At 42.9% G+C, this 22979-nt stretch overlaps 1 protein-coding gene across 1 annotated transcript in view; it reads right to left on the reverse strand.

Annotated features, from left to right (window-relative positions):
* Positions 1–1989: 1989 nt before the first annotated feature.
* CTDP1 (CTD phosphatase subunit 1) overlaps positions 1990–22979 on the reverse strand; it is a 105037-nt gene continuing 84047 nt past the window's right edge. Inside the window, exon 13 of the mRNA XM_066579458.1 lies at positions 1990–3057. Within this exon, the coding sequence (XP_066435555.1) occupies positions 2919–3057 (139 nt within the window). The 3' untranslated portion in view covers positions 1990–2918. The remainder of the gene's footprint in view (positions 3058–22979) is intronic.

Consider the following 22979-nt stretch of genomic DNA (forward strand, 5'->3'; position numbering starts at 1 on the left):
TCAGTAGATCCTCCACACCTTGTCTTTATACCCGAATAGCAGTCTTAATTTAATTATTGACTACTTTGATATGGATTAAACTCTTTCCTAACTACTGTTCTCTCTCCCAATTCCAATTTATTGAACTTCACTTGCTCCCATTTTTGTAACCACAGAAGATTTCTGATACTTCTGGTGTCTGTCACTTTTACCTACAGTGCCTTGCGAAAATATTCACCCCCTTGGTATTTTACCTTGCATTATGAAATGGAATTAAATGGATTTTAAATTTAGATTTTGTCTTAAGGACCTGACAATAATCCATATTGTTACAGTGGACAGAAAAGAATGAAAACGAAAAAGTTCTGAGTGAATATATATTTACATCCTTTGCTATGAAGCCCCAAATAAGGTCTGATCCAACCAATTAACTTCATAACTCATAACTAGTTGAAAGCCTCCCTGTGCAGAGCATCACATGATGTTAGTATAAATACTATCTGTTCTGAAAGGTCCCCAGAGACTGCACCATCACTATACAAACATGAAGATCAAGGAGCCCTCCAAACAGGTCAGAGATAAAGCTCTGGAGAAGATTATATAAAGGTTGGGTTATAAAAAAAAAGGAAATATCCAAAACCTTGAAGATCCCGCAGAGTACGATTAAGTCCATTATAACAGAATGGAAAGAAAGAGCAGACCGGTCAAGGAGGCCACTAATCAGAGATTCAACAAAGGCACAAACAATAACTCTGAAACAGCTCTAAAGGTCCAAAGTGGAGATAGAAACATCTGTTCATAGGACCACTATAAGTCATAAGAGTTCACTGGGTGGGACTTTATAAAAAAATAACCAGGAAAAAAGCCATTGCTCAAAGTAAAACATAAAAAAAATTTCAAATTGGCCAAATAGTATGTGGAAGGCTTCCCAATCTCATGGATGAAGGTTTTCAGGTCAGATCTCCTCTGTGTAGGAAAACGCATACAAAGCAATCTGAGAAGAGTCCAATTTTCATGTGGTGCGCGATCTTCAATAGGTGACAGCACGGTATTGGGAAAATGAGTATAAAAACACATCACCCGGCTCCCCATCACCTCCCCTAACAGAGTTTATGGTGCTGTTATTATGTAACAGGTTCCCTTTAAATACCCAGCATCTCACAGTCTGTTCCTGTCTGCTGCTTCTCCCTCCCCTCCATAGGCCGCCTGCACACGGACAGGTCGGTTTCCGCATGCGGAATCGAAACCCTGTGCCCAGCCGGTCAGCCCTGCGAACCTGTCCAGCGTCTTCTATTCTGTTCTGCGGATGTGCCAGCCACGCTGTCACTAGGCAATGACATGGATCCCGTGACCTTTCTGCAATGATGATAGCGGAAGGGCCACGGCACGGACTGCTTCCATTGGCTTCGATGGAAGACATACATGCAGGGCCCGCACATAATCGCAGCATGCTGCGATTTCTCCTCCGTGAGCGGAAAATTACAATCGATTTCTGCTCGTAGACATGAAATCACGTATTGCCATAGCATGCTATGGGCGGTATTCGCTGCGGAATCCGGAAAAGGACGCCCACTCTGGATTCCGCAATTCAAATCCGCCCATGTGCAGGCAACCATGGGCAGCACGTAATCTGGCTCCTCAGTGAGCTGATCGTCTGTCTTATCTCTCAAGACAGACCTACCAGTGAATTCGGTGAGTGAACCTCTTAGGAAAGGGAGGAGGAAAGAAGCAGAAAGGGTAGAGAAAGAAGCATTTATGTCTCTGACCACAGTTTCATATGTTTGCTTGGACTATTGATTTATGAAAGGTTTGAAATGACAATGCCTACTGACATGAAGACGTAAAAAAAAAAAAAAAAAAAATTATTAGGAGCAAGCTGTACCAGATTTAAGAGCCTACGCAGGCACAAAAAGCATCTTTCTCACTTTACAACCACTTACCGCATTCTTTATTGCCAATAAGAAAGAATTGTGTGGTCTGACGTAAAACAAAATGTTACAGACACAAACATCTACAAAATTGATCTGTTTTATTAAATGAAAGAAAATCTGTTTTGTGGGTCAAATATGAAATAGAATATACAAAAACTTTACATTAGTCCTCTCAATTGAATAAAATCCTATTGCATGTTAAGCTATAGCAACAATTTGCTCTGCCTAAAGAACGTCCAATGAATAATTTCCCTGTCGCAGTTCACAGCAGCCCTGAACCGCAGCACCAGAACAGAGCCAAGGTTAAAAAAATCTAAACACCGCCTTTATAGCAAATCCAAATGAATGCACAGAGGAACGTGTAAAAACAGGAGATTTAGTCAGTGTGAATAGTTAAGAGGCAAGTGACAAGTCAAGTTTTACAATTTTCTCATATCACATTTTCTACATCTATACAAATATATATATATATTGTATATGTTTAAAAAAATGTTTTATTTCGGTATATAAGGAAAGAACTGTTTTCCTTCCTTGTGATGGATCTTCTGCAGCAAGTGGACTGTTCTTGCTCTATTTTTCAAACTACCATCAGAAAAGCAGGAGACTGACACACAAAAGAGTAAAAAAAAAAAAAAGAAACAAAAGAAAAACAAAACAAAACAAAACTAAAAAACAAATAACCAAAAAACTTTCAAAAATCTATAAAGCTTTGACAAAAGCATTTTATGTCTTTGGCATAGCACAAATTTCCCGCGTTAATACTCGTTTTCCTTTGCCTTTGAGAAAATGAAACAGTTCCTTATGTAAAACACCCTTAAAATAACTATCTCAAAATGTGTAAAACAAGTTGTGTCCCCAGCAAAATATACAAATATGCTATTGTCAAGAGAAACTGAAGAGAACAAAACAAAACATACAGACATTGAAACTGAAGTAGCAACACAACAATTCAGTTCGGTTACGTGTGCAATTACAAACGTTCCTAAGGTTTCCCTATTGGCAGATGTGTTATATGAAGTCATTGAGCTCCGCTTCAATTGCGGCTGCCATTTCATCTGCCTCAGAGCTACTTCCCTCTTCGTTACTCGACTCCTCTTCATCAGCATCATCTTCATCGTCATCCGCATCCAATTTTCTCTTCTGGCCTCTATAGAAAACAGATAAAATGATGGCATTAATAATTGTTTATCAAGTATTTTGATTACAAAGGAGGCATATGGAAAGCAAGCCAGGCTTAAGGCCAATTTAGACACAACGATTATCACTCAAAAGCCATCTTTTGAGCAATAATCGTTGAATGTAAATGTGCCAGTCTTCCAGTTTTCTGACGAACAATGGATGTCAGTTCAGCTTGAAATCCGTCATTCAGCAGAGCAACTGATAAGACGGACAGCATGCTGTGCTCTGCCCCGGAGACCGCTGATAACAGCTGATTGCATTGTCTCAGCTGTTCTCAGCTGTCAGCCCCGCTGGTAGAACAAGGAGAATTTATTCAGAGAACAGCGGGTGGTTCTCTGAATCAATTCAGCTCCCAGGGTCTCACAAGCTACTAATTGGCATTAGTACCAATTAGTAGATTATGCAAAATGATCATTCAAAAGCCATCTTTCGAGCGATCATCTTTGTATCTAAATGCACCTTTATTAACTTTACAGAAGGGAGTTCTGTTTGAATACCCAAAAACTGTATTTGAAAAGAACCAGTCATATGAATGAAGCAAATGGCGTTCAAAGGTGCAAACTTCAGATTCTGACTTAGTTCCTATTTTTTAATGTTAAAACACATTTCAAGAATTTTAGATATTTTTCTTACATTTTTAATGCCACAACCTACACATTATTAAAATCCTGCGCTTTTCACACAAATCACTAAGTCTAATAAATAGGCTTACACTTCTAGTTCGGTGCAGAACACTTATCACAGGCAAATCACAGTGGTATAGAGATCTATATAAATTTAACTGAAACCCTTCACAGATATAGATTAAAATATAATGACATTTATTGAAAATTTCTAAAATTGTGGGCTCACATATAACACTTATAGACAATACGTAAAAAGGACAGGTAACATATAAGCAAAGAATAGGCCCTTATGGATATATGTAAGACAACGTATCTCTCGGATAGATTTTTAGAGATAGCTGCCGCTCATACAAATGAGAGAGGATAGAACTCCAGAAGGTGAAAGAGTGATATCCACGTCTAAGGATTATTTGTACTTAGATGTTGATATGGTACAGGAATTGGTACCTGTACTAGGGCACAGTATTCTTATGTGTACTCTTGTTGCTAGAACACTTTATTTAATAACTTCCCATTGGTAGCACAGTTATTGTGTATACAGGTGCTAAACACATGAGCCCATTTTAATAAAAAGTGATTAAAGATTGTATGTTTCATTAGAAACTACAGTTCGTCCCACAAAAAACAAGCCCTCACGTATCTCTATTGATGGAGAAATTAAGTTATGGGTGTCAGAATGAGGTGATGGAAAGCTATTTTTTTAAAGCAGTATAAAAATTGGCGTGGTTGTAACAGTACTCATTCACAGAATAAAGTTAGCCTGCCATTTTTACCTTGTTTTGTAAGCAGTAACAACAAAAAAGCCCCCAAAAATGGTGAAATGACACTCAGAAATTTTTGAAAGTTTTTCAAAACATTATGTGCTATATTAAGTGGTACGATTTAGAAAAACAACTGGCGCTGCAAAAAAACTATGGAATACTTAGGCTATGATTTTTTTGAAAGTGTGGGGAAAAAAACCAAAAATGGCATTGCTACCACAGGGTTAAGGCTTTTCAGCAGAGAGTGTGCTTTATGGCAACTGCAGTAGATGGGAGTTACTGTATATACTTGAGTATAAGCCTAGTTTCTCAGCACATTTTTTTGTGCTGAAAAAGCCCCCCTCGGCTTATACTCGAGCCAGTGAAGGGTTATAAAAAAAAAAACCTAGATACTCACCTCCAAGCCGGCATTTGCGTCTCCGGTGGTGGTGCAGCAGGCTGCTTGAATTCTCTCCGCTGTCATCCCCCGCCGATCTCTCTGCTCTGTTATCCCCTGCAGTCAGCGCTGTGTAAGTAAGAGCTGTGATTGGATCGAGCGCCAGCCAATCACAGTGGGCACTCGATCATTCACAGCCAATCAGGCTGCTTTAGAATTCTCCGCCCGGTCATCTCCCTGCTCAGCTTTCAAATCCCCTGCCATCAGCGCTGTGTAAGTAAGTCCTGTGATTGGATAGAGCGCCGGCTGTGATTGGCTGGTGCTCAATCCAATCACAGCGCTGACAGAGCCGAGCAGAGAGGACGGCGGAGGATGACAGCGGGGAGAATTCAAGCAGCTTGTTGCACAGACAGACACCGGCTGGGAGGTGAGTATGGAGGGTTTTTTTTATTACCCATTATATACTCGAGTATAGCTCGGCTTATACTCGAGTCAATACGTTTCCCCAGTTTTTTGTGGTGAAACTTATAGTCTCGGCTTATATTCGGGTCGGCTAATACTCGAGTATATACGGTAATTGATTTCATAGACTATTAAAGACTCCAGCCACCTTCCCCCAGACCTAGGAGTCAGACTGGAGAACTCCTGCAGCATAATAGAACTTCATTAAATCTCTCTCTGCTAACTGTGTCCCAGTCTAAACAGCGAAGTTGACAAGTGACTGCAGTGATGTGTCAGACTACGGTCAGTAGTCTAATTGCCACTAAGAAAACTGAAATATTTCGATTTAAGTGGCTATCCACATAACATCCAAATGGTTCAATGGAATGTATGTCAGTGTCAAGAATGCCACATGGTTAAAGGAAATTCTCCATGTTATCCATATTTGCAGTAATATGATAAAAATGGCAAAAACACTTTATACATACCACAAGCAACCAACTTCCAATTAAATAGCATCTATGTAAAAGAATACTATCTTTCCCATCATTTCTGAAAGTTTAACCATACTGATAATTATCTAAATAGAACAGTAAACTATTTTACATCCGTCAGCAGTAGCAAATTGGTATTAAAACGCTTTCACTCAAGGTAGCCGTTGCCTGGAATCTTCAAATGGTAAATGGTTTATTAAAAGTCAATCAACCAAAGCGAAAGCAAATCAAGAGGATATCCTGCCAAACAGAAATGTCCCCTTTTGGGTAATTTAACACAAATCAACCCAAGCCTGCTAATTCAGTAAAAAAAACATATGGAGTCAGCACAATTATGTTGTGAACTTCAAAAGTCAGCGATACTTTTCTGTAATCATCTAGTTCTTAATATCTACTTCAAAAGAGAAGTAAATATAATAGGTGCAGTACATAAAGAGAGTGCGAAAACAGAAACAATGTCATCCCTGCTGTTTACATTTTTGTACTATAAGGCCCCCTGCACGCGTAGCGGGTCGGACCCGCATGCAAGATTCCCGCAGTGGCGGGAAAGGGCTGTATCTGAAAGGCTGAGCCCTCAGCCAATCAAAGGCAGCTCTTAGCCATTCATGGAATGACAGCTGAGTGCTGCCTGTGATTGGTCACAGCACTCAGCCAATCACAGGCAGTGCTTGCCAATTCATTGAATTTTATGTGGGTGGAGGGTGTATTCACACGAGCGTGTTTATGTGCGTACAGTTGTGCGTACAAAAACATGCTCCAAATAGAAACATGGGTTCCCTATGGTTGTTCACATGTCCGTGTTTTACAGGCGTGCAAACACGCACCTGCAAAACATAGGACATGCGTGCACCATAGGTCCGTGGTGCACATCAATATTCCCCAGCAGGGAGTCCCCTTGTCACTGAACACTGGCCATTAATTGAATTTTTTTGAATGGCTAAACGCTGCCTGTGATTGGCTGAGTGCGGTGACCAATCACAGGCAGCACTCAGCTGTCATTCAATAAATGGCTGAAAGCTGCCTGTGAGTGGCTGAGCGCTCAGCCAATCAGATACAGCCCTTTCAGCAGGCAGGGATTTTAAATCCCCAGCTGCTGAAAGCTTCAAAGCAGTCCAGGGAGAAGACAGGAAGGACGCGTCTGAGCCCCGGCAGCTGCGGCGAGGTGAGTATAATTTTTTTAATTTTATTTTTAACACATTCTAGGGATGATTTTCAGGGATGGGCTTATTTTTAAAGTCCTTCCCCGAAAATTCCTGCAGGGCTTGCAGCAGCCCATTGCTTTTAATGAGACTGTAGAAGTACCGGTCCCATTGAAAGCAATGGGAGAACATCACTGTGACAGCTGTGGCAGGGGATTCTTTACTCCCCGCTGGGAGTCCCCTTGGTACTGATCACTGTGACAGTGCTGTCACAGTGTTCAGTGACAAAGGGACTTCCCGTGGGGAATATTTACACGACAGTAGTGGAGAGGTGAGTGTATATTTTATATATATATATATATATATATATATATATATATATATATATATATATATTTATTTTTTTTTTAAATTTTGTTACACAAACAGGGATGATTTTCAGGGAAGGGCTTATATTTAAAGCTCTTCCCCGAAAAATCACTATAGGGGTTGCTGGCAGCCCATTGCTTGCAATAGGGTGTCGGCAGCAGCAGCGGCCCTATTGAAGGCAATGGACATGGACCTGCATTCACGCGTGTTTGTGCACATATGTGGGTGCGCACTTTTGTGCGCACCTATGTACGGCACACATTCGTGCGAATGCACCCTGACTTGTGGTTTCTATTGATACAATTCTGGAGTGAATAGAACTTTTTGATTGCGTTTTATTACATTTTTCTTGAAAACAGGATGACAAAAAAAGTGTAATTCTTACAACATTCACCTTGTGAGATAATGCATATTTTTGGATAGATTGAACTCTTGTGGATGCAGCAATAGCAACCATGTTTTGTTTTTTATTAGATTTTTTTTTTTACTTTTAGTAACCTTTATGTTTTACTGCAATAAGTTTTTTTCATGTAGATTTACTTTTTACTTGAATTAGTGATTGCTTGACCGCTTATACCATATATTGCAATGCTTCTGCTATTGCAGTGTATGGTATTTCTGTAGGCATTGTATTAGGATGTGCCACAGACATGTTTTATTAGGCAGAAACATGTGGCAGCCCTGGGATCCTTCAGAAGGCCCTTGGCTGCCATGACAATACCTCGAGATCTCACTGCGGTAAGCCATTCTGGACCTCAGATCGGGCTATTTAGATGCAGTCGTCGGAATTTACCGTTGTTGCAGCTGAAGAACGCGTCAGTTGAGCATGTGCACCACTACTCTATTCATATCAATGGGACTGACAGAGGTAGCAGAGCTGTTGATCTCCATCAGTCCATCAGTGGCAGAATACATGTTTGACCTGCAATCCATTCAGGACTCCTCTTCTTGTGACTGTGTGTGGGGATGGGATGGGGGTGGGGGGAGGTCGCAGTGGTTCTACTCCCACAAATTATCTTTTTTTGGCGAGACAACCCCTTCAAAGTTTACTGAGTGTTTGATAGCCGTGTTCCTAACAGTTTCTGCTCAATTATTGTGGTTGTGTGCATTTTTCCCTTTGCGTTAATACATTTTATCACAAATCACTCAATGTGACAAATATGTCATAAAAGGGACAAGTGCTTTATCACACCACTGCGATGGCGATGCCCTGGAGGCTCATACTTGTGACCAAAACAAAAAAACACGTATGAGGTTAATGGAAAGAGATTCTTCTTCACTGCAGATACTGAAATTAAGCAAGTGGTACAAAGGAAATGAAGGGTGACTGCCGTTATTAAATCCAATTAATGTTAATGTTTGATGGTCTTCCAGGTAAAACCGTGTGGACAATCTACAGCAGGAGGATGCTGCTTGCTCAAATCAAAAGCAAGGTGCACTGTGAACACTTTAATTACCATTCCAATTAACATTTGCAGCAGGAATCCAATTAGTCAACACTGAGTCAGTCTGCCTTTTCCTTCTCACTGCAAACTATTTGTGCTTTTAGCCATTCAGTGAATATACAGTGGAGCTTCAAAATTTGTGAACCCTTCAGAATTTTACGTATTTCTACTTATGTTTGACCTAAAGTTACATCTTATTTTCATACAAGTCCTAAAAGTAGATCGAGAACCGAATCAAACAAATGAGTAATATTAGACTTGGTCATTTACTTATTAAGGAAAATGATCCAATATCACATCTGATAGTGGCAAAAGTATGTGAACCTTTATGATTAGCAGATCATTTGAAAGTAAAATTAGAGTGAGGTGTTTTAAATCAATGGGATGACAATCAAGTACCACACGAAGGTTAATGTTCATGAGTCCACCAACAAGAGGACACTGAACAACAATGGTGTGCATGGCAAGAATGCAAGGAGAAAGCCGATGCTCTCCAAAAAGAACATTGCTGCCCATCTGCAGTTCAGTAAAGATCACCTGCACAAGCCAGGAGGCTAATGGAACAATGTTTTGTGGAAAAATGAGGGCAAAATAGAGCTTTTTGCTTAAAGTGTTAGATTTGGAGAAAGAAAAACACCGCATTACACCATAAGAACCCCAAACCATCTATGAAACATGGTTATGGTATCACAGTTTGGGCCTGCTTTGCTGCATCTGGGCAAGGATTTGGTTGCCATCATTGATAGAACAATGAATTCTGAAGTCTACCAGCAAATTCTAAAGGAACGTGTCAGGACATCGGTCCATGAGCTGAAAGTCAAGAGTACATGGATCATGCAGCCAGACAACGACCCAAAGCCTTCAAGTCGTTCTTCGAAAGAATGGTTAAAGAATAGAGCTGAGTGAATGTGCTCGTTTAGGACAATTACTCGATCGAGCATCGCTTTTTTTCGAGTAACTGCCTACTCAGGTGAAAAGATTCGGGGGGCGGCGGGGTGGAGCAGGGGGGAGCTCTCGCTCTCTTCTCCCCCCCAAACTCCCCTGTAACCCCCCGCTCACCCACAGCGCCCCCTGAATCTTTGACAAAAGGGGATCAGTGGAGGATGTCAAGAATTATTCTGACGAATGGTCAAACAACTTGCAGCCACATACAACTTTGGGGCTCTGACTCGTCAGTGGTATGGATGGACTATAACAGCACATGATCAGATTGTGTGACACTGCTGTTTAAGGGTGCGGTAATACGTGGCAGATTTGCTGTTTTTGTCCCGCAGTGGACTAAGATCCACCGAAGACTTCACTTCTTCAATTGAAAGGGTCAAAGCTGCTGCGCGTCTGCAATAACTTCGCAGCAGAAAATGTGATGTGGATTTTGGTAGAGAACTGCACCAAAATCTGCTACATGTGAACATATCAGAAGAAAAACAGAAAGGCAAGACAGCACAAAAACTAAATCACATTGCAGTGGAAAAACATCACTCATTCTAGATTTTTGTGCTGAGGGTCAGGATTTGGTGCAGGCAGCATGAATCGATGAACCCTTCCTGGCAGCTGTTCAAAGCAGATCAGTAGCTTCATCTAACTTATGTCAACTGCAAGAAGCCATCCTGACCACATGGGGCAATATTACTGCAGAACAATTTAAACACCTAGTGAGATCTCTGCCACGATGATCTGTTGTGATATAATCACAGCTATCCAGGCCCTATATAGGGATAGCCCTGACCTACCATCCAGGCCAGAGGCGCTACTGCTCCTACTCTAGATCAGAAAAATGCTTTACAGCAATAGGCAGTGTTAGCAAGAAAGCAATTACAATCAGCCCTGTACTTAACCTTTGCAATCCAGACTTATATCTGACTCTGGGAATTCCAGTCTATGTCTGCTATTCGTACAGAAACTTGTGGCTGATTGCATATTGCTATATCTACTAGATCTAAAACACAAAGAGAAGCTATCTGTTCATTACAGACTGTTATCTCCCTCAAAAATTAGTAGATCTATACTATATAGTCTGTATGTTTAATATAGACTACAGTCTCTGAAAATTATATAGACTATAGATCTGCCTTATAAAGGTTGTTCTCTACTGAAAATACAAAAATCCTATACCAGGAATGAGAATTACCCTTACTGCCTATTTTACCTCTGACAGAGTAACGTATCAGTTCTAATCGAGCAAATATTACTCTGGAAAAGGATATCAAATTATAACTACAACTACAGCATATTCAATTAATCTCCTGATGACCCGCCTAAACTAGTGGAGAAACGCGTCGAGATTGAAAGAGATTGAAAAGTATTACAATCTGAGCCTATGAATGCTCTAATCGAGATTACAAAAAGAATAACAAATACAAATTAGTGTGTCCATGCAGCCACCTAACAGTCATTGGAAAGGAATTGGGTCCTTACTATTACCAATGAGACTGTCTGACACTACATTATATGATAGAAAGAGACTATGAGCCCCAACACACCTGAACTCCACTTGGACTAAGAGTTATACTTTGCCAAGATAAAGGGCTCATATTCTGTGTATCTACAAACCTTCCATGTTATAGCAAAATACGGGAAGAGATGCGTAAGATACAAATTTGATTTCACCTTGACCCGAGCTCTATGACATAGCGACAGCCACTACATCGGCTCACTTTAGAAATGTCTCTCATACGGTGCCTCTTATGCAAAAAGGAAGGGCACGTGATAACCAATTAAAGGGGTTGTCCCGCGCCGAAACGGGTTTTTTTTTTTTTCAACAGCCCCCCCGTTCGGCGCGAGACAAACCCGATGCAGGGACCTAAAAAAAAATCCGCACAGCGCTTACCTGAATCCCCGCGCTCCGGTGACTTCTTACTTACCGGCTGAAGATGGCCGCCGGGATCTTCTCCCTCGGTGGACCGCAGGGCTTCTGTGCGGTCCATTGCCGATTTCAGCCTCCTGATTGGCTGGAATCGGCACGTGACGGGGCGGAGCTACACGGAGCCCCATTGAGAAAAGAAGAAGACCCAGACTGCGCAAGCACGTCTAATCCGGCGATTAGACGCTGAAAATTAGACGGCACCATGGAGACGAGGACGCTAGCAACGGAACAGGTAAGTGAATAACTTCTGTATGGCTCATAATTAATGCACGATGTATATTACAAAGTGCATTAATATGGCCATACAGAAGTGTATAACCCCACTTGCTTTCGCGGGACAACCCCTTTAAGTAGCCCTAGTCGCTTGTCTTTGATTTAGATTTATATACCTCTGACAATCTAGAGGGTTATGTGTAGTGCCCTATTTTTGTCTACTGTGTTTTTAAAGTTATCTAATAAAAGAAATTGATTTTATTTATGTCTAAACTGTGAAGGGGGATGATCTGTTGTGATTCTCAAGGCCAAGGAAGGCCTGACATGCAACTAGAAGGATATCTGTAGTAAAGCGACTATTAAGTGTATATTAGTAGTAAATGCATGTTCACCTGGTCGTATGTGAATCGCATGTGATCAGACCATGAACATCTACTAAACATATTAGACTGCTATTACACAAGCATAAACAGGAGCCACAAATGCTTGCGATTTATCACTGATTGGACTTGCAACTTGAAACAATGGCAAGTCCAGCTGTAGCCTGTAGACTACTGGTAAAACGTGAGCGTTACCCGAGGCCACAGAAAGCACTCTTACTGTCTGTGCATATACAAATATATCAATGAAGATTTCCTTTCCATCCAGTAAATGCCTTGGCACAGGAGGGGTTTAATTTAGCTAAATGTTCTTTTAACTCATGCGTCATTATTGTACAATTACTGTATATTAGAAGAAATCACAGACGCAGCCCACAATTACTTATACAAGGGCACTTGGAAAGTGCAGGGAAGTCGCTTGATCTAATAATATGGACATAACTAGTCGGCTGTAATCCTACGTGGTACAATGCATGTAACTGGCACCCTAAGGCTGGGCTCATACGGGCGTATGTTTACCGCGTATTACACTGGCTCTATACACCCATGTGATAAGCGGTAACTAGCAGGTAAATCAATTACTAGCCGAAACTGGAGGAACGAAAAGCGTATCTTTCATGTTTGTTGCTCACTCACGTTTAAGCTGAACGATTATCGTTCAGTTTCGCTCATTTGAGCGATTTCCTAGTCATTCTGTGTCACGGCTTCACCTGTGACTAAATGAATGTGATTTGTATAGTACAGGAAGTATAAAATGATACCTTAGACTGCCCGCTGCACCACAGATAGGTCCAGTACTAGGACCATATTACGTTGCATTCTGACAAGTCTGTATTCTTTAGGTCTCCAGGTCATTGTAATGGGAAGATAGAAGAAGGCCTCTACAGCGCGCAGCTGTACAAGTTTGCCTACTTTTCCGCTGCTCAAAGCACTTGTAAAAAAAAGTTACATGGAACGAGATTTACCAAATACAGAGGATAAGGCAAGGATGTCATGTCGCTTTTGGCTAAAAATTACTAAACACTCAGCACCGTGTAATCAGGTGCCTCGCCATGATGGAAAAACTAGTCACCTGTTTTTTTTATGAGTGCCTTGAGAAGTGGAAAAGGAAACAAAATTTCCCAGCTGCCAAGTGATGATTATGAATCCGCCATCACAACACAGGCGAAAAACTGAACAACTTGTTGAAACAACCCGCCCCCTCCATGGGAGCTGCAGAGCACAATGCCACAAGCTGTGGTATTGTGCTCTGCCTGCACAGTCCCACAGAGAACCCGTGCAGGACTTTGAAAAACAGAAGCAGGAAGATATTGCCGATCTGCCGGCAATCTCCCGCTTCTGAATTCAAAGTCCTGCACTGCTTTGTTTACAGGTTGCGATAGAGACTTGTCAGAAGCCAGCCGATGGCCTCTGTGGCAGGGAGAGCTGGTGCTTGGCTGTCAGAGGACAGCCAGGCACCAGCTCTTACAGCAGAGATCAGAGAAAACCTCTGATCTCTACTGTGTTAACACTTTAAATGCTGCAGTCTATGTGACTATGTGAGATGTCCTGTAGTTTACATTAGTGCTAATTCAGAATACATATGGCTTTTTGATTGCTTTTTATTGCATTTTTTCTGGGAGACAGGGTGACTGAAAAGGGCATTTGTGGCATTCTTTATTTTTTTTTCGGACTACATTCACTGTGCGGGGTAAATAATGCACTACTTTAATAGATTGGACATTTACGGACGCGGTGATACCAAATATGTATTTTTCTTTTATGATTTAGATTTTTTATTATAGATATGGCAAAAGGAGGGTGATTTAAACTTTTATTACTTTTTTTTTTTTAAGTGAAAAAATCGTGAAAAAAAAAAAAAAAAAACTAATACAATTTGGTATTGGCATAATCGTACTGGCCTGTAGAATTACTTTAATACATTATTTATACTGCTCAGAGAATGCAGTGAAAAATAAAAATAAAAAGCATGCCAGAATTACAGATCTTGTTCATCTTGCCTCTAAAAAAAAATGGAATAAAAAGCGATCAAAATTTTACATGTTCCAAAAAATTAGATAAATGAAGACTGGAGTTCCTCCCACAATAAACAAGGCCTTCTAGAGCTCTGGCAATGGGAAAATAAAATGAATACGGCTCTTGGAATGTGGTGACACAAAAGCAAACCTTTAAGAAAAAAAAATGTTTTAAATGTGCAAAAAATAACAAAACATAAAAAACTGTATAAACTTGGTATCGCCGGAATCGTGTTTCTGCACGCTGAGCGCCGTAAAAATGAAATCGAAAAAACAAATGGCAGAATTTCTCTTTTTTCACCCAATCTCCCTACAATTTTTTTTACAAAAGTTATGCAATACATTATATATACCCCAAAATGATGCCATCAAAAAGTACAACTTGTCCCGCAAAAAACAAGCCCTCATATGGCCGTGTCAATGGAAAAATGAAAAAGTTATGGCTCTTGGAACGCAACTGGAAAATTAGCTGAAATTAAATTAGACCATTTAAAAAAACCTGCCCTGGTGGGTCTAACAGGGGGGTAAGAAACCCGCCACTCAAGGGGTTAACTGTATCAGCATAGTTCCAAAAAATACAATACAGCGGCAATTGGATTACATTATTCCCCAAAATTGAAAAAACCTTACTAGGCAGACAAAAACGCCGCCCATCTGCTTATCTGTTACAAAATTTGTTTTGCACGGTGTAATTGTTCCGGGTAAATGCAAAAAAAACCCATTTACAATTCATTCACTTTTCGTTATCACTGACTTTCAGTCAGCATAAAAAAAACATTGCTGGATTGCGGGCTTCTCGCTGCTTGTAAATGCTCCCCACTTCAGATAGAAAGTGGAACGCTGAGTGAGAAGCCCAGAAGACAGTCAGTCTAAAACTCTGCACAAGCGCCCACAACCATGGCAGTAACGCCCGCGCTCATGCAGTCGTTTAGCTGACTGTCGTCCCATAAATATAAGGGCCATAAGGCTAGGTGCACAATTGCATTTAAAAACAAACAAACAAAAACAACAAAATTGTGTTACATTCACAAGAAACTGCCTTTTTATATACACATGCAGCTGGGTGACCTCTGTACTCGATCTATTTGCCATGTATTTTTCATGTCTGCGGAAAAAAAATAAAATAAAATGACAAGCCCAATTCTTTCACCCATCCATCTATCAAGAGAGAAATCTTCAATATATAGATTATACCTATGTAGGTCTATATCTATAACTACGCAATGTATTTCATATACGTTACGGGTTCTGCACAGCATTCTTCTACTCCATGTGGCTGAGATGAGCAGGGGGTTGCAGAGGGGATCAGGAGGGAGAGGGATCTCTCTCTCTCCTCCCCACTCCTCCTCACCGCCCCCTCCCCGAATCTTCAGGGACGAGCCAGCAGGTACTCGAAAAAGGCGATGCTCTCTCGAGTATATCGCCTTACCGAGTATGCTTGCTCATCTCTATTCTACACCCCATAGGAAGGCACCTTTAGATTGGAGTATAAACTCCAGTCTAGGGACATTTACCCCAGGACTTTTATTTATACTTTGCATGTCTGCACTCTTCTATATTCTCCAAAGTAGCAAAGACTGCAATTTCTTGGCCCCGGCTACAGAGACAACCGCAGATCCAGAGCCTAAACTGGTTTGTAAAGACTGGATTTCACTTGCTAGAACTGCAAAGGAACATTTATATGCACATGTTAATTGTAATATATTAGCAGAAAACCAAATCTTATGGGTTTACTGAAGTGTTCACTACAGGAAAGGACAGAAAATCCCATAGATTTAGTGTACCGTAGAAAAAAAAAAGCCTATAGAAAAATTAAGACAATACATTTAATAGCTTTTATAGTGATAGACAGAAAAGGGTTCCCTATTTACACCATTTCCAGTTACTTCTAATTGTTACCCTGCAAACTGCAAGGCGGCACTGACAGCGAGCTGTTCAGACATCTAATAATGCCAACAACTCCGAGGCACTTGTCAGGGCTTCCCATCAGCGAGGCAAACACACATTTACAGATGTCTAACTAATCCATTATGCGGATCATGCAAATAGATGCTTACTGCTGCGAGTATTATGTAGACACCGATGCAGAAGCGGTCTGCCTGATTGGTTGGATGTGCCGACCTTTGCCACATTATTTAAATAGAACTATGGCGATAAATGCTCATAACTACAGCTTTTCACAATGCTACCTATCCAAAGCATTGCCTGGGATTCTCATTAAGTCAATAAATTAAGACTCTTACACTGGTAATTGCAACACAGCGAAGTCAAAAAGACAAAGCTCTTCAAGCGGGAGGATATAATTAAATATAATTGCATGAAAATTCTGTCTGCTGTGTATGAAAACTTTTTTTTTTCCTCCAGTGAAAGTAGCGATCTCTAATATATCATTACTTCCACTAGTTCTGTGTTTTGTTAGCAAAGGCCAAGCTGATAACGCTAAAATGGTAGGAGGAGAAACACTTTGTTAAGTGCACTTCACAGTCAAGAGCTATTCTAGGGAAGTCAACTAGACATTTGTCTTGCAGTGTGAGCACAAACATGTTACTCCATTTATACATCCAGAGGCTGGGCTGTGCAGCATATGCCTTGTAATTCTTCAATAACGTGAGCTCATTGGTTGCCAACACAAGTTATATGATGTAATGTATAAAAGAATGTTAGAAGATAAATGGAAACAATAACTTAACCCTTTCTAATCCAATTTGTATCCTGGTTTTCCTAGGGGGCTTACTCTTTCTGCCGTTATACAACGGCCCTATATGCTGGCTAAAGCCAGTACTGTATGAGGTGACACGTTGGATAGGCTCCGACAGCAGAGAGGCTGGCAATATACAGTAAGAGAACCCCGACGGACGTCTTCCAACATCGGAGCTGTAGAGCCTTAAATCATAATGTCTTTAGACGTCAGACAGTGAATTGGAAAGGGTTAAATGAAGAATCTACCAAGAAAGTTAAAAGAAATGAACGATTGTGTAAATCTATTCTCTGCATGGGCATCAAAGACAAATACAAAGCGGGACGGAGTAGGAGAACTATGACAAGTGACAACAGCTTTGTCCATGGTAACCAATTTCTGCTTTGAACTGATAGGATTCATCATTATTGGCCGTTTTGGGGGTTAAATTACCTTTTATGCAGGATTTTCATCATCCATGTGATTATAAAGTAATTCAGTCGTAATGCCCTTATTTCTGGACAACATTTCACCTTGGATACAATGACGCTGAGCTTTAATGGCAGACACAGTCCATGAACAAGAGCAGAACTCTTCTAACCCCCAATGACCTCTCAAAGAGTATGTTTTACAGGGCTTTACATAGCAATATAGGCATCAACACAATGGGCACAGGACTGGAAAAGATCTGTCTTCAGCCCTCTACCAAAGAAAGGCGACTCCCAGAATTGCTCCAACTACCGGACAATAGCCCTCATTCTGCATGCGAGCACGATCCTTCTCCAAATTATAGAGAGATCAGTAGTTGAAGCTGCACTCCCTGATGTGCAGGCAGGATTCCGGCAAGGATGCAGCACCGCGACCATATTGCAAACCTGTGATGGACCATGGAGAAAGCTCAAGAATACTAAAAGAACATCTACATGTGCTTCATCGACTACATCAAGGCCTTTGACTGCGTTAACCTTGACAAGCGATGGCAGGCCCTACAAAAGCTGGGCGTATCGGCACATCTAGTCAAGCTGATAAAATCAAACTACTAAAGACAACTTTGTCCATCCGGCTAGGTGTTCATTAATATTCCATAGCAACTGAGGCTGTAGTGGTTTTGTAGTCCGCCTGTAATCTTCACAAGGATGCAGGACCTTTGATGACGTCACTGTCATTTGATCAGGGGCGGATCATGTAAGTCATTCACTCGGGATGAGTGTCACCATCATGTGATCAGGGGTGGAGCATGGCGGTGACGTCATCACTAGAGATGAGCGAACGCGTTCGTCCGAGCTTGATATTCGTGCGAATATTAGGGTGTTCGGGATGTTCGTTATTCGTGACGAACACCATGCGGTGTTCTGGTTACTTTCACTTCCTTCCCTGAGACGTTAGCGCGCTTTTCTGGCCAATTGAAAGACAGGGAAGGCATTACAACTTCCCCCTGCAACGTTTAAGCCCTATACCACCCCCCTGCTGTGAGTGGCTGGCGAGATCAGGTGTTCGCCTAATATAAAAGTCGGCCCCTCCCGCGGCTCGCCTCAGATGCGGTGTGAGTTAGATGAGGGACAGTGCTGTTTATACCGGAGCTGCTGTAGGGAAAGAATTGGTAGTTAGTGTAGGCTTCAAGACCCCCCAAAGGTCCTTATTAGGGCCACTGATAGCTGTGTGTTGGCTGCTGTTAGCAGTGGCATTTTTTTTTTCTCAAAATCGCCTCTGCAGACCGTTGCACCTGGCATTAGGGACAGAAGTGCTGCATAGGCAGGGAGAGTGTTAGGAGTGAGTGTAGCCTTCAAGAACCTCAACGGTCCTTTCTAGGGCCATATTTATCCGTGTGCAGTACTGTCCAGGCTGCTGTTGGCTGTGCTGCATTTTTTTTGGGCTTCTCAAAATCGCCTCTGCAGAGCATTCCACCCTCCATTGATACTGCAGGGAAAGAATTGTATAGGCAGGGCCACAACACAGTTATTATTCATAGAATATACGCAGTGCTGCCTGTTGGTGGGAAAAAACTGAAAACAAATCTATTTGTCCAGCCTCTGTCCGTCCTTACGGGCGGTGGACACGTGTGAGCTGCGTGAAAAACATTGCTAAATCATACGCAGCCAGCTACGCTTTACTGCTGGGTTCGCCATTTGCTTTCCTTAATTGGGAAAAAAAATACCTGCTCTCCAAGAGTTATAATAACTCTGCTACCCTCACGTTCTGTGACACATAAGCAGGGACACAGCACAGTTATTAAACTTCTCAGGTTCATAGAATATACGCAGTGCTGCCTGTTGGTGGGAAAAAACTGAAAACAAATCTATTTGTCCAGCCTCTGTCCGTCCTTACGGGCGGTGGACACGTGTGAGCTGCGTGAAAAACATTGCTAAATCATACGCAGCCAGCTACGCTTTACTGCTGGGTTCGCCATTTGCTTTCCTTAATTGGGAAAAAAAATACCTGCTCTCCAAGAGTTATAATAACTCTGCTACCCTCACGTTCTGTGACACATAAGCAGGGACACAGCACAGTTATTAAACTTCTCAGGTTCATAGAATATACGCAGTGCTGCCTGTTGGTGGGAAAAAACTGAAAACAAATCTATTTGTCCAGCCTCTGTCCGTCCTTACGGGCGGTGGACACGTGTGAGCTGCGTGAAAAACATTGCTAAATCATACGCAGCCAGCTACGCTTTACTGCTGGGTTCGCCATTTGCTTTCCTTAATTGGGAAAAAAAATACCTGCTCTCCAAGAGTTATAATAACTCTGCTACCCTCACCTTATGTGAAACATAAGCAGGGACACAGCACAGTTATTAAACTTCTCAGGTTCATTGAATATACGCAGTGCTGCCTGTTGGTGGGAAAAAACTGAAAAGAAATCTATTTGTCCAGCCTGTGTCCGTCCTTACGCCTGTGGAGACGTGTGAGCTGCGTGAAAAACATTGCTAAATCATACGCAGCCAGCTACGCTTTACTGCTGGGTTCGCCATTTGCTTTCCTTAATTGGGAAAAAAAATACCTGCTCTCCAAGAGTTATAATAACTCTGCTACCCTCACGTTCTGTGACACATAAGCAGGGACACAGCACAGTTATTAAACTTCTCAGGTTCATAGAATATACGCAGTGCTGCCTGTTGGTGGGAAAAAACTGAAAACAAATCTATTTGTCCAGCCTCTGTCCGTCCTTACGGGCGGTGGACACGTGTGAGCTGCGTGAAAAACATTGCTAAATCATACGCAGCCAGCTACGCTTTACTGCTGGCTTCGCCATTTGCTTTCCTTAATTGGGAAAAAAAAATACCTGCTCTCCAAGAGTTATAATAACTCTGCTACCCTCACGTTCTGTGACACATAAGCAGGGACACAGCACAGTTATTAAACTTCTCAGGTTCATTGAATATACGCAGTGCTGCCTGTTGGTGGGAAAAAACTGAAAAGAAATCTATTTGTCCAGCCTGTGTCCGTCCTTACGCCTGTGGAGACGTGTGAGCTGCGTGAAAAACATTGCTAAATCATACGCAGCCAGCTACGCTTTACTGCTGGGTTCGCCATTTGCTTTCCTTAATTGGGAAAAAAAATACCTGCTCTCCAAGAGTTATAATAACTCTGCTACCCTCACGTTCTGTGACACATAAGCAGGGACACAGCACAGTTATTAAACTTCTCAGGTTCATAGAATATACGCAGTGCTGCCTGTTGGTGGGAAAAAACTGAAAACAAATCTATTTGTCCAGCCTCTGTCCGTCCTTACGGGCGGTGGACACGTGTGAGCTGCGTGAAAAACATTGCTAAATCATACGCAGCCAGCTACGCTTTACTGCTGGCTTCGCCATTTGCTTTCCTTAATTGGGAAAAAAAATACCTGCTCTCCAAGAGTTATAATAACTCTGCTACCCTCACGTTCTGTGACACATAAGCAGGGACACAGCACAGTTATTAAACTTCTCAGGTTCATTGAATATACGCAGTGCTGCCTGTTGGTGGGAAAAAACTGAAAACAAATCTATTTGTCCAGCCTCTGTCCGTCCTTACGGGCGGTGGACACGTGTGAGCTGCGTGAAAAACATTGCTAAATCATACGCAGCCAGCTACGCTTTACTGCTGGGTTCGCCATTTGCTTTCCTTAATTGGGAAAAAAAATACCTGCTCTCCAAGAGTTATAATAACTCTGCTACCCTCACGTTCTGTGACACATAAGCAGGGACACAGCACAGTTATTAAACTTCTCAGGTTCATTGAATATACGCAGTGCTGCCTGTTGGTGGGAAAAAACTGAAAACAAATCTATTTGTCCAGCCTCTGTCCGTCCTTACGGGCGGTGGACACGTGTGAGCTGCGTGAAAAACATTGCTAAATCATACGCAGCCAGCTACGCTTTACTGCTGGCTTCGCCATTTGCTTTCCTTAATTGGGAAAAAAAATACCTGCTCTCCAAGAGTTATAATAACTCTGCTACCCTCACGTTCTGTGACACATAAGCAGGGACACAGCACAGTTATTAAACTTAGATAATTCATTCACTAGAGGCAGTGGGGCCTTTCGTTTTCCAAAAAGGGCAAAAATTATATTTGGCCTGCAGTCTTGCGCCAATTTATTTCCTGCCTGGGAAATCTAATCACTGGTAATACAGCATGCTGAGGGGTAGGGGTAAGCCTAGAGGACGTGGACGTGGACGTGGCCGAGGACGCGGAGGGCCAAGTGAGGGTGTGGGCACAGGCCAAGCTCCTGATCCAGGTGTGTCGCAGCTGTCTGCTGCGCGATTAGGAGAGAGGCACGTTTCTGGCGTCCCCACATTCATCGCCCAATTAATGGGTCCACGCGGGAGACGGTTATTAGAAAATGAGCAGTGTGAGCAGGTCCTGTCCTGGATGGCAGAAAGTGCTTCGAGCAACCTATCGTCTACCCGCAGTTCTGCGCCGTCCACTGCTGCCAATCCGAATCCTCTGTCTGCTGCTCCTCCTTCCTCCCAGCCTCCTCACTCCACTACAATGACACCTGCTCAGGAGCGGGAACACTCCCAGGAACTGTTCTCGGGCCCCTGCTTAGATTGGGCAGCAGCGGTTCCTCTCCCACCAGAGGAGTTTATCGTCACTGATGCCCAACCATTCGAAAGTTCCCGGGGTCCGGGGGAAGAGGCTGGGGACTTCCGCCAACTGTCTCAACAACTTTCTGTGGGTGAGGAGGACGATGACGATCAGACACAGTTGTCTTGCAGTGAGGTAGTAGTAAGGGCAGTAAGTCCCAGGGAGCAGCGCACAGAGGATTCGGAGGAAGAGCAGCAGGACGATGAGGTGACTGACCCCACCTGGTGTGCAACGCTTACTCAGGAGGACAGGTCTTCAGAGGGGGAGTCAAGGGCATCAGCAGGGCAGGTTGCAAGAGGCAGTGCAGTGGCCAGGGGTAGAGGCAGGGCCAGACCGAATAATCCACCAAGTGTTTCCCAAAGCGCCCCCTCGCGCCATGCCACCCTGCGGAGGCCGAGGTGCTCTAAGGTCTGGCAGTTTTTCACAGAGACGCCTGACGACCGACGAACAGTGGTGTGCAACCTTTGTCGCGCAAAGCTCAGCCGGGGAGCCAACACCAACAGCCTCACCACCACCACCATGCGCAGACATATGATGGCCAAGCACCCCGCAAGGTGGGACAAAGGCCGTTCACCGCCTCCGGTTTGCACCCCTGCCTCTCCCCCTGTGCCCCAACCTGCCACTGAGATGCAACCCCCCTCTCAGGACACAGGCACTACCGCCTCATGGCCTGCACCCACACCCTCATCTCCGCTGTCCTCGGCCCCATCCAGCAGTGTAGTTCAGCGCACCGTTCAGCCGTCGCTTGCGCAAGTGTTGGAGCGCAAGCGCAAGTACGCCGCCACGCACCCGCACGCTCAAACGTTAACCGTCCGCATCGCAAAATTCATCAGCCTTGAGATGCTGCCGTATAGGGTTGTGGAAACGGAGTCCTTCAAAAGTATCATGGAGGCGGCGGCCCCGCGCTACTCAGTTCCCAGTCGCCACTACTTTTCCCGATGTGCCGTCCCAGCCCTGCACGACCACGTCTCCCGCAACATTGTGCGCGCCCTCACCAACGCGGTTACTGCCACGGTCCACTTAACTACG

Source organism: Eleutherodactylus coqui, chromosome 9, assembly GCF_035609145.1.
Source record: "Eleutherodactylus coqui strain aEleCoq1 chromosome 9, aEleCoq1.hap1, whole genome shotgun sequence".
In the NCBI taxonomy this organism is placed as follows: Eukaryota; Metazoa; Chordata; class Amphibia; order Anura; family Eleutherodactylidae; genus Eleutherodactylus; species Eleutherodactylus coqui.